Source organism: Macaca nemestrina, chromosome 7 (genome assembly GCF_043159975.1).
Source record: "Macaca nemestrina isolate mMacNem1 chromosome 7, mMacNem.hap1, whole genome shotgun sequence".
NCBI lineage: Eukaryota > Metazoa > Chordata > Mammalia > Primates > Cercopithecidae > Macaca > Macaca nemestrina.
Genome location: NC_092131.1, coordinates 126,913,729 through 126,926,278, shown reverse-complemented (window position 1 = coordinate 126,926,278; position 12,550 = coordinate 126,913,729). Strand labels below are relative to the sequence as shown.

Here is a 12,550-nt window from a genome sequence, read left to right as displayed (position 1 = left end):
CCTGTAGACCTGGGCTTGAATCTGGATCTTCCATTTGATCTTAGCCATCCTGAGTTTCACTGTTCTCATCCATAAAAGGGGATTGTAATCCCTACCAGCCAGGAACATAGTGAAGATTGAATGAGGGAGCATGTGCAGACGCCTAACACAGTGTCCTGCAGATGCTCGGTAAAGGATCTCTTAGTGTCGTTCACCCAGGTTTCTGACAAACGTGCTGAACTCATCAGGGATGAGGACAGGGCTCCTGGGGGAGGGGAGATGGTAGAGCCCTGTGAACCCATCACTCGGCACCCGCCCCTCATGACAGCTGCTCCACCAGCTTCACATCCATAAAGACATCAGGAGGCCTTGTCAAGTGCTGAAGATAAACATCGCCAGCACCACATTTGGTCTCGCTGCAATTTTCCGAGAATAAAGAAATGGGAAAAGTGACAGACAATCATCTCTCCAGAAGCTAGATTTGCTAAAGTCCTCAATGTACCCTGCCCTGAGTTGGAGGCTGTGGAGCCTAGGAGCTCACAGGCCAGAGTGGGAAGGGCTGGACCGAGAGGCATACTGCTTCCAATTGCTAGTCATTCAGAAGACCTGCTTTAGCTCATCTCAAATGCCTCATCAGGCTGGGCATAGTGGCTCACGCCCATAATCCCAACACTTTGGGAGGCCAAGATGGGCAGATTACTTGAGCTCAGGAGTTTGAGACCAGCCTGGGCAACATGGCAAAACCCCATCTCTACTAAAAACACAAAAATTAACCAGGCATGGTGTTGTGCACCTGTAGCCCTAGCTACTTGGGGGCACTGAGGCAGGAGGATTGCTTGAACGTGGGAGTTTTAGGCTGCAGTGAGCTATGATGGTGCCACTACACTCCAGCCTGGGCAACAGAGTGAGACCCTGTCTCAATTATTTTTTAAAATGCCTCGCCAACCACAGGACCCAGTGTTGCCTTGAGAATGTGAGCCTACAACTCCCGGCTGCAGATGGAGTATATTAAGTCAGAATGCAGAGATGACTGAGGAAACTGGACTTTGGACACTCCCTTCCCTTGCTCTGCTCTCCCTGTGAGCCCAGTGCATAATTGGTAGATTGAAGAAGGGGGAGGGAAGGAATAGAGAGAGACATGGCAGAAGCTTCTAGACAAAACTTCTCAGAAAATGGGAGTTGGTCTTGGGATTCCCCCCTACTCAAAGCCCAACCACCTTAGCATAGACCTCCCTTCAGTCCCTTCAGCCAAGATGTATCGCTGGCCCAGCCAAGGTCATTCATTCATTAACCATTTATTAGATTTCTTTTTTTTTTTTTTTTTTTTAGACGGAGTCTCGGCCTGTCGCCCAGGCTGGAGCACAATAGCATGATCTTGGCTCATTGCAACCTCCGCCTCCTAGGTTCAAATGATTTTCCTGCCTTAGTCTCCCCAGTAGCTGGGATTACAGGTGCCCGCCACCATGCCCAGCTAATTTTTGTATTTTTAGTAGATATGGGGTTTCACCATGTTGGCCAGGCAGGTCTCAAACTCCTGACCTCATAATCTGCCTGCCTTGGCCTCCCAAAGCCATTTATTAGATTTCTAACCTGTGCTGAGCAGTAAAGCACCCCAACAGATCACTACCACCCATCTTACTAAGGGTCCTGGTTGACATTGGTGCATTGAGTATACAGAGGTCAGGGGAAGTGTCACAGAAAGGCATGGTTTGAGCTCTGTTCCAAATAGTGGGTTGGAAATTGGCAAAGCAATGGTGCTTCAGGCAAAGGGACCCCCACATGCAAAGACATGGAGGCATGACAGTGTCTGGAGCACATGACATATGGGAACTGTAATGGGCAGTAAGACTAGAAAGCTAGATGAAGTCTAGATTGTAGAAGACCTGGGTGTTAGGGTGCAGGGTGAGGGCTTTGTCATAAAGTGGCAGGAAACTAAGAAAGGTCTTGGAGCAGCAGTAGGATGTGATCTCAACTATGTTGGAAAAGTCTCTCTGCATAAGAATAGAGGAACCCAAGGGAAAAAATTAAATTCAGAAAGCCAGGTTTCAGGGTAGCAAGAGTGAGCCCACAGTCAAACCACTGAGTCACAGGCAGGACTTCCATACTAAAATCCTCAACAGAATTTTTAAAAATTCTTATCAGTGGCTCAGCTCTCCTGGCCTCACAACTTGCTTTGGGATTAACCCTCTAACAAACACCACTTTCTGGCAAATGAATCATGGTCCCACCAAGGATTAACACTGGGGTCCTTCTTGGCTGGGAGACAAACTCAGAGCTTCAAACCACTGCAGCTGCAAGAGCATGCAGGATGCCATAAATGAGGCTCGCTATATGCAGGGGAGGCAGCAAGCCCTCTTGGAGGGGCCTGTTGTCTGAGCTTCGCCTACAGCTGAAGAGATAAGAACCTACAACTGCAGCCACAGGAAATGACAAAGCAGTGACTGATCGGGAGCTGCTGCACAGGGCTCATTACAGCGCTTGCCAGTGGGCGAGACACCCTTATCAGGGAGAAAATTGCATCAGGCCTCCTGAATTACTAGCGATTGGAAGCAGATTTCTTGGGACTCACTTTGTTAGATACCTAATGAGCGGGATACAGGCGGGCAGAGCCCAAAGCCGGCAGGGCGAGGGACAAATGTCTTTGTTAAACAGAATTTGTCAGTTTCCGCTCCAGGCCCCCTGGGGAGGGTTCAGGGCCAGCTAATTGAATTAAGAGCATGTGCGCTCCAGCGAGAAGGCTCAGGGCGGGGCGAGACACAAGCAGGCCGGAAGGCGGGCACTTTCTGCACCAAGGACAGCAGCTGCAGCCTGGCTAGTCTGTAATTGCGGGGCAGGCTGAAACTGTTGCATTTTGCATGACTGGGGATCTAGGGGATGGAATGGGTAGGAGGAAGGCAGAGGATGTTGTGGGGAGGAGGGAGACAGTTGACCTAAGAAGCCTCAAGCCTGTGATGCCATTGGCCTGGTCTGTCTCAACAGACCCAACTCTGCTAGCAACAGTGAGTGCTGGGAGGAGTGAGGAAGGCGTGTCTTCTCCCCAACCATGGCACTTATATGTGGTGTGGGCAGATGCAGCAACACAGGGAGCAGTGGGCTGAATGCTGGGTCTGAGCTAGTGCGTGGCCATGCATCTCTTTGAGCTTTCAAAGTCAATCTCCAATTACAGTCTTAATGAATCAGGATGTGCTACAGCCACGAAGCCACAGGGACAGGGGCCACTTGTCAGCCCCACGCTGCCCCAGCAGGCAAGGCTTGTCAAATACAGAAACAAACATGCAGGCTTGTGGGGCGGGCCAGCAGCTCCCACCCTACCTGGAGGAAAGGAGAGTGAGGCAAGGCTGGGCTTGATTAGGAGGAGTTAGTCTTGGGATGAGTTAGTCTCCAAGGCTCTCCCCATCCTTCACTGACTCACCATCTCCTATGGGTTGGCTCTTTCTATGGTCTCGAGCAGCCTGGCCCTCTCTGTGGTCTCAGGCAAGCTCCCTTCCTTGAGAAGCAAGGGGGTGAGGGCATAATTTCCTCCCCCAAATGTGAGCTGATTGAAGCTGTGGAGTCTGGAGATATAATGCTGACCCTAAAGAAGGAGAACTATTAGGGAGAATTTAGACATGATGAGTCTCTTGGTGCCCCTCACCTCACATGACAAAAGCAACTCCCTCTGAGGTGCCCTGCAGGATCTGTGCTGTTTAGAGGTCTAAAGATTTCACTATAAAAGTTACCTCTCCACCTTGCCTCCAAATCCCAGGCCAGATGGATCCTGGCAAAGTTGAATGGGACAGGAGAATGGGAAGGTGGGCAGAGACATGCAGGGTGGGGAGGTACAGGCATGGAGCAGCCATGGGAGCAGATCCTGGCCAGGGTCAACCCCAGGGTAGGGCAGGACAGAACCATTGAGTCTGGCAGGCACTACAGGAAGGGTGGCTGGAGCAGGGATGGGCAGGATAGATTTAAAGTCCATAGATACTCTGCCTTGCCTGCCCTCCTTCCCAGAGCCCACCCCCACATCACCCCCTAAGAGACTGATAGGGTAAAGGCACTGGTCTGGACTGAGGGGTTGTTCTCACCTTTATTTTAGCTTTGTGATGAAATTAAATGGATTATACATGGTAAATTTCAGAATCCACATAAAAGTACCTGGTGAGTGCCCAGCTCAGCTCTGACCAGGGGCTCAGTAAACATCAGCTCTGGGTTATTGCATTGACCCATCTGGTGCTGGGGCCACACTGAGTGGATGTCAGGGAGACAGGCTGTGGGGGAGGGAACTCCCTTGCAATTGTCCCTGCTTTGAGTACTGATGGGGGCACCTCTAGAGACCTCTCCCTTGATTTCATTACTTCTACTTCCTCTCCTAACTGGATTAGATGGCAGTCTATGAAATCCAGGGCATGGAGATTGGCTTTCTGCCTGGAAATGAGCAGAAATGTCATTATAGGTCCTGAATCAGCATCTCACCCCAGCCCCAGGGGCCACCTGGTCAATGGGAAGATGGTCTTTGCCCTGTATTTATGCTTTCCTTCATTCTCTCCTGCATTCATCCATCCATTCATCCACCCACCCATTCATCCATCCACACAATACACATTTTGTAGCTCTTCCTCTGCAGTCAATCTGGTGTTCAGCTGTTCTGAGAAGGAGACAGATGTGGTATTTTTTCCTATCTAAAACACATGGCCCAAAAACCCTAAACCATCTGACTCAGATGCTACCCTGGGTGTCTTCACGTCAGTGGGGAACCTCCAAGTGAAACCTGCCCTCCATGAGCCATAGCTACTGAGAGGACCCCGTGGGAGAGACCGCCAGGCCTGATGCCCACAGACAAAACAGGCCCAGGAGTCTTGATCATGAAGTGCAGTAGGTGGCCTGCCAAAATCAGCATCGGGGTCCCCCAGTGTCCCACTCTTCCCATTCCCACAGTCTTGTTATAGCTGCTTTCTCTTTGGCGTTGTCTAGTTTGCACCCATTTGATGGGGAGTTGGGGGATATAGAGCCCAGACTTAGCCAAATGCCTCTGTGTACTTGTGTGACTGTCCCTTACTCTATAGACATCACCAGAAACGTCTTCGCCTTAATGAATTTCTGCACAGCAAAGTTTATTTGAAAGTGGCATAAAAGAATAATTACTTAAAGAATTTCAGCGGTAAAGTGAAGGGTCCTTGTCCCAATTCATTGAGTTAGTATGCATGGACTTTCCTATAGAAGAACCACTTAAAAAGAGGCCCACCTGCACTCATTCCCTCTCTGGTTGTTCAGGGTCAAACACCAGGGCACCTCCAACTCTGAGCGCATCTGTACGAGTTGGCAGTGTGCCCGTTGCTCTATTTATTTCTAGCCCAAGATTCCAGACAGTGGAATAATTTGTCTGCTATGCAGCCAAGAGAGGATTCCAACAGCTGGTGCAGGGTGGAACTGGCTCACCTTTGAGGGCCCTGAAAACCCTAGGACTGCATGATTCTTTGAACAATGAGTATGTTTTAGAGATAACCATGAATTTCCAACAGGGCTTTAAAGTAACCCCTCCCCAAAGGGAGCACAGACATGTCCCTAAGCCCAAGGAACTTAAAGTTTTATTTAAAAAACAAAAACAAAAATAGCAGCCAGGCACAATGACTCATGCCTGTAATCCCAGCACTTTGGGAGGCCGAGGCGGGCAGATCACAAGGTCAGGCGTTCGAGACCAGCCTGGCCAATATGGTGAAACCTCATCTCTACTAAAAACACAAAAATTAGCCAAGTGTGGTGGCGGATGCCTGTAGTCCCAGCTACTCAGAAGGCTAAGGCAGGAGAATTGCTTGAACCCAGGAGGTGGAGGCTGCAGTGAGCTGAGATCATGGCACTGCACTCCAGCCTGGGTAAGAGAGCAAAACTCTGTCTCAAAAAAAAAAAAGAAAGAAAGAAAGAAAAGAAAAGAAAAACAAAAATAGCTTAGAGAGCAACATGAAAGCACAGACAGCCAACTGCTAGATCAGAAGAACCCAGAAAATCTACAAGTCAGTGTGAGCTGAGACGTCCAGGCATCCTTGGGTGGTGGGGAGGCTGGTATTTGAGTGGCATCAGACTTTAGACACATGAGAGTGATAATCCTGCCAAGGGAGAAGGAGAACAGGAAAAGAACATGGAGGGAGATGAAGGCTCATCAGAATATACAGAGAGGAGAGACTCTCTGCTTAATGGGTGGTAAGATTGAAGGATGATAGAGGAGATGAAATGGAAAATAGGTCTACATAGCAAAAGGTGTCAAAAGAGTAGAGGATTTTAGAAGCTGTTGTTGCTGCACCAAGTTTGGGTGTCAGAGATGGCATAGTTCATTTATTCTTCCACCAAAAATGTATTGAGTGCCTACAATGAGCCAGACACTAGAGATAGACAAGGTTCCTTGCTGACATGGGACTCATGGGGAGGCAGTTAAGAAGTAAATGCATTTTTAAATTTTCTGGTAGAGTAAGTGCTATGAACACAGTAAAAGGGGATAAATGAATAGAGAGTATATTGGAACTGGGATTACTTTAGATAGAGTGGGCCTCTATCTCAAAAGGCAGGAACCCCTGAGCAGGTCACATTTGGGCTGAGACTTGAATGATAAGAAGGAGAGAGCCATGTAAAGATCCCTGAGGACCTCCAGGAAGAGAACAGCAAATGCCAAGGCCCTGAGGCAGGAGAGAGCTTGGCTTGTTGGAGGAACAGCAAGGGCCATGTAGTTGGGGCCCAGTGAGCAAGGGGTAGATGGTAGGAGGTGTGCACGGGCCAGCCATGCAGGGCCTCCTGAGCCATGAGGAGGAGAGGCTTGGGGTGTAGAAGGTGTGCTTATGGTAGATGGGCAGAGAGAAGGAGCCTGTTCCAAAGTTTCTCTGCACCTTCTCTTCTCAGAGACCAGAAAACTTCTTGACACCAAACAACAGCAAGGCTCTTCCTACCTTGGACCCCAAGATCCTAGATGAGAAGCTGGGAACCATCCAAGAGTCCTGGTCCAAGGACACAGTGAGCTCCACAATGGACTTGAGCACGTCCATGCCACGGGAAGTAGAGGAGGAGCCTCTGGTGCCTGAGACGTCCCGCGACACAGTGAGTGTCTCTCCCCAGGTGGGAAGGGCCGGGGCAGTGATGAGGCCATGGGAAGGGGACTTAACTGCCATCTGCAGGACTGGTTCATGCCTCAGGTAGCCAGCAGACCTCCCCTTAGGCACACTCTGCATGTGAGTTACCCCGAAGTCAAACTGCTGGGAGCTGTGGCTTCTTCATTTGCAGGGTCTCTTCACCTTTTGAGTGGAACTCCCGTGTAATTTCTTTCAGAACAAACACATGCAACACTTGGAAGCCAAGGTTCCGTTTAGGTGTGTAGGCATCAACCCAGAACTTCCTGAGGTGCACGGCCACTGGGTAGTGGGCAGCACTTTTAAGAGATTCATTTTCACTTATAACGGGAGAAACTGGGGCTCAAAAAAAGAGGACACCAGCTGGTCATGGTGGCTCACGTCTGTAATCTCAATATTTTGGGAGGCCAAGGCGGGCGGATCACCTGAGGTCGGGAGTTTGAGACCAGCCTGACCAACATGGAGAAACCCTGTCTCTACTAAAAAAATACAAAATTAGCCGGGCATGGTGGTGCCTGGCTATAATTCCAGCTACTCAGGAGGCGGAAGCAGGAGAATCACTTGAACCCGGGAGGTGGAGGTTGCAGTGAGCCAAGATTGCACCATTGCACTCCAGCCTGGGCAACAACAGTGAAAATCCATCTCTAATAATAATAATAATAATAATAATAATAATAATAATAATAGAGGACACCAATTTTGGTGACAGAGTCTGTGTCCTTGATCATGGGAGCTGCTGTGTCTTCCTGTTGCCTGTTGAGCAGATGCTCAGAAAGGGCTGGTGGAGGTGGCCAAAGTGACATCCTAATTTGCTGAGGAGTCAGTGCTGGGTCTCAGCCCTTGATGCAGAGCGCTAAAGAATGGGCTACCAAAGAGACAGTCCAGGGAGGTGCTACCCAGTAACCATGGCTGAATTCTTGGGTGGCTTCCTCCCTTCTTCCACAGCGGGTCCCATGGGGAATGCTGCTCTGGAAGATCTTGAGAAAAGGCCCCAGACAAGGCCACCAGTCCATAGGGAAGTCCAAGCCATCCCCCTCCCAGGACCTGACCTCCTCCACCAACAGCCTCCTCATCTTCCCCTGGCACTTCTGCACATTTCTGGAACGTGTCCCATCGAACGAATAGGAAGGCTGGCTGTCTGCTGGGCATGCCCAGGGTTCTTCCACATGAGCACCCCTGCCCACCTGGGAGCAGGGCCGTCCTGCTTATGTACCACAGCACTCATAGGCCATCTTTACAATTTCCTCCTGTCACCTCTGGCCCTTGAGGAAACAGCCCTTGGGATCAACATCCAGTTCAGCCATAAACTACATTGAAAATTTAAAAACCCTATCTTTGGAGATTTGGGGCAGCATGAATAAGCCACTTCCTCCTGCCCTCTCCACATCCTGGCCCTGTGATTCCCCCTTCTTGTGCCTCTAAGCAGAGGTAGTAAAGGAAGAGAGGCCAGGTGCATGGCCCACATCTGTAATCTCACCACTTGGGCCGGCTGAGGTGGGAGGATCACTTGAGCTCAGAAGTTTGAGATCAGCCCTGGCAACATAGTGAGATCCTGTCTCTACAAAAAATTCAAAAAATTAGCCGAATATGTTGTTGCATGTCTGTAGTCTCAGCTACTCAGGAACCTGAGGCAGGAGGATCACTTGAGCCTGGGAGGTCGAGGTTGCAGTGAGCTATGATCGTGCCACTGTACTCCGGCTTGGGTGACAGAGCAAGACCCCGTCTCAAGAGAAAAAACAAAAGAAAAGAAAAAACAGGCCAGGAAAGAAAGAAAAGGGAAGGTGCCATCACAGGGAAAGGCACATGGGAAAGGAGGAGAAAGAAGGCATTCCTCCTCAGTCTCAGCCCTGCGGAGGGCTCAGAGCAACCTCTCCTGCTCAGCTGCCCAGGAGGGGCCAACCAGCCAAGCCTCAGCCCTCCCCAAGCTAAGCCTCCACCTTCCCCCAAGGATGCAGACCTCAGCCCCTGACTCACACTACCTCTGGGAGCAGGAGCCTCAAGCACCTCCTGGCTGGACAAGCCTCTCACATCAGTCACTTGGGCACTGACACAGCACAACCAAGGAGGAGGAAGTACCCAGCCCTGCTCCTGGTACTGGGCATGGCAGGGAGTCCTTCGTTTGTAGTCTGCTGGTAAAGCATCCAAGGTCTGAACGGAGGTCAGTAGGTCTGAGAGTCTGGATTATTTGAGAGAAACCAGATACAGATGTCTTAAGACCATGGATTTGTTTGTGGGAAGTGAGACACAAATTGTGGGGTGGGTTGGGTTGGAGTCTGCACTGTGCTTATAAAATTTGATGATGATGATGATGATGATGGTGATGGCGATGATGATGATGGTGATGATGATGGTGATGATGATGGTGAAGGAGGAGCAGAGAGGAAAAAATAGAGTGGAGGAAGAAATGGCCTTTAAATATAGAATGGATCTGAGAGGTGGGCAATATAAACAGTGTTTTCTTTTTTTTTTTTTTTTTTTTTTTTTTTTGAGACGGGGTCTCGCTCTGTCGCCCAGGCTGGAGTGCAGTGGCGCGATCTCGGCTCACTGCAAGCTCCGCCTCCCGGGTTCACGCCATTCTCCTGCCTCAGCCTCCCGAGTAGCTGGGACTACAGGTGCCCACAACCGCGCCCGGCTAATTTTTTGTATTTTTAGTAGAGACGGGGTTTCACCGTGGTCTCGATCTCCTGACCTTGTGATCCGCCCGCCTCGGCCTCCCAAAGTGCTACAGTGTTTTCAACATCTGAAAGAATATTAGAATAACATGGGTAGCGGACAAGTCTTGATTTTCTCTTAAGAATTAAACCAAAAGAGATGGGACCAGGCTGCAGCTTGACAAGTCAAGGTTAGCCATTAGGAGGAAGTGTGTTTTGGGTTTTTGTTTGTTTGTTCATTTGTTTGTTTTTGAGATGGAGTTTCGCTCTTGTTGTCCAGGCTGGAATGCAATGGTGCGATCTTAGCTCACCACAACCTCTGCCTTCTGGGTTCAAGAGATTTTCCTGCCTCAGTCTCTTGAGTAGCTGGGATTATAGGCATGCGACACCATGCATGGCTAATTTTGCTTTTTTTTTTTTTTTTTGAGGCTGAGTCTCACTCTGTCACCAAGCTGGAGTTCAGTGATGCAATTACAGCTCATTGCAACCTCCACCTCCCGAGTTCAAGCAATGCTCCTGCCTCAGCCTCTCGAGTAGCTGGGATTACAGGCACGTGCCACCATGCCCGGCTAATTTTTGTATTTTTAGTAGAGACGGGGTTTCACCATGTTGGCCAGGCTGGTCTCGAACTCCCAACCTCAGGTGATCCACCTGCCTCGGCCTCCCAAAGTGCTGAGATTACAGGTGTGAGCTACCACGCCCAGCCAGGAGGAAGTATTTTTAAGCAACTGTAACCATTGTCAGTGACAGAGGAGTGAGGAGAGAAGGAAGTGGCCTGAGCGTGCTAGGCGGGAGTTCTGGGAGGCTCTGAGTGATACCCAATACCCACAAACTGCAGAGGTGTTGTGAGCTGGGTCTGATGGAGAACTCACTCAAGCATGCCCACCCTGGGCATCACCTCCAGCATGCCCATCAGTGGCTCATTCTCCCAGAGAGAGTGTTCCTGGTCCCTCTACCCTCCCTCTTGCTGGACACCAGGTGATGCCTTAAGGACTGGCTGCTAGCCCTGGTTTGCTATCAGGTTAGGGCCACTCAGCCACCACCATCCAGCCCTTGAACTAAAGAGCTTATTTTACTGACTTACTCGCCTCTGGGCTCCAGAGCCCTGCCCAGGCCTGGCCCAAGACAGATGTTGGTAATTCCTAGTTGGGAAATGGAATAGAACCCCTGGCTGGACAGCAAGAGAATCAGAAAGAACCTTAGAAAGTATCTAGACTGATTCTCTCATTTTACAAAGGGTGGCAATGAGGTGGCCCAGGGATGGGTAGGAATGGGCCTGCCCAAGGCTTCCTGACATGGCAATCTCATGCTGCCTTGCATCCAGCCAAGGAAATACTGGATGCTACAGAGGCCTGCATGCTCAGTCGACCTGGCACCTTCGGGTCCCCCAGAGACTCACAGAGTATCCAGGGCAGTGGGTATGTCCCTCTCCCTTACCCATCCCACTCTGTTCCAGGCACCCCGCCCCTCTTTGTTCCTGACTCTTGGCTGCGTCCTTGTTTATCCTCTCATCCCTGGTTCGGTCCCCCAACTCATTTCTCTCTCTCACTCCCTCTCTCACTCGCCTTCTCGTTCTCACTCTCTCACTCTCCTCAGATTTACCAGGCTGGCTATTTCTACCTCTGACACTTTGCCCTAGAGGGGGCCTAGAGACCCAGCCCCCAGCCCCAGCTCCTACCCACTGGCCAGAGCCCAGAAGGATCATAGCTAGGACCCAGACACACATGTTCACGTGGCCAGTAGATCCCAGTTACAGGCAATAGAACGTGGGTGGGTAGCAACAGTGTACGGCTCCATGACAAGCACAGGTAGCCTAGCTGTGTAGCAATGGGTCACTGTTCCATAGCAACCAAACAAAATTACATAGCAATGGATGAACTCAAGCGACCATGAGGCACAGTGACAAGCAGTCGAACATGGCCATGGAGCAGTGGAGTGTCGTTGCATAACAATAGACCCAAGCTGTAGAATCATGTCACACAGCCCTGCACTGCAGGAGGGTGCAATCATAGGAATGAGTACAGAGCACAGTGTGGAAGCTGTGGGCAGACGTACAGAGTAGTAGCACTGGGACACAACTGAGTAACAATGGCACGGTCACAGTGTGTGCGGTTCCTGGACATGCGGCCAGGAAGCGGTGGCCAGCAGCAGGTCCCAGGGCAAGCAGCAGGCACCAGTGACATGGCAGTGGTTGCATAGTAACCGAATGAAGAACTGTCTCCCTCATGCTGGGCCGTTGTCTCTGGCTGAGCCTCTTGGCCTCCCCTGATTTTCGGACTGTGTTGTCTATATCCAGTCTCATCATGCATTCCCCAGAGCCCAAAAAACAATTTTATCTCTGATTCCCTTCAGATCCTACTTCAGCTTAATAAGAAATTGAACAATTTTCTGGAGAGAAAAGCACCTTGGGAGTGGATGAGAGTGGAGAAGAGGAGGTCTATGCCTCTCTGTGCAATGCTGCCTGCTGCCCCTGGTCCTGCCTGTCCCACCCCCATGGTTCACTAAACCCACTGCGTCTCCCTGCCCCTGGATGTGCCCTTGATCTACCTCATTTCCAGGCAGCAACCCAACCATTTCTTCTCACCTTGGAACACTTAGTTTTGATGCAGGCTTTCAAGTTCCGTGTGGTTAACATGGTTCAACACTCTGGTCCTGGGTGGACCCACCGAGGTCAAGTCCCATGGGTATGGTCTTGGGTCGAGCAGGCAGAGGTAGAGGAAGCCTTATCTCCCTTCTGAGCAGCTCAGAAAGCCATTGGGAAGAGGTGAGCCTGTAAGTGAGTGTGAAGAGTGAGGTGCTAAGGTTCATCCTGAACACAACAACTCTCCAAAT

At 50.4% G+C, this 12,550-nt stretch overlaps 1 protein-coding gene across 2 annotated transcripts in view; it reads left to right on the top strand.

Annotated features, from left to right (window-relative positions):
• Nucleotides 1-12,550, top strand: part of LOC105490947 (coiled-coil domain containing 33) — a 101,183-nt gene that overhangs the window by 53,633 nt on the left and 35,000 nt on the right. For both annotated transcript variants that reach the window (XM_071101009.1, XM_011756959.2), the window contains exon 11: nt 6,844-7,038. In XM_071101009.1, coding sequence (XP_070957110.1) covers nt 6,844-7,038 — 195 coding nt within the window. The remainder of the gene's footprint in view (nt 1-6,843; nt 7,039-12,550) is intronic.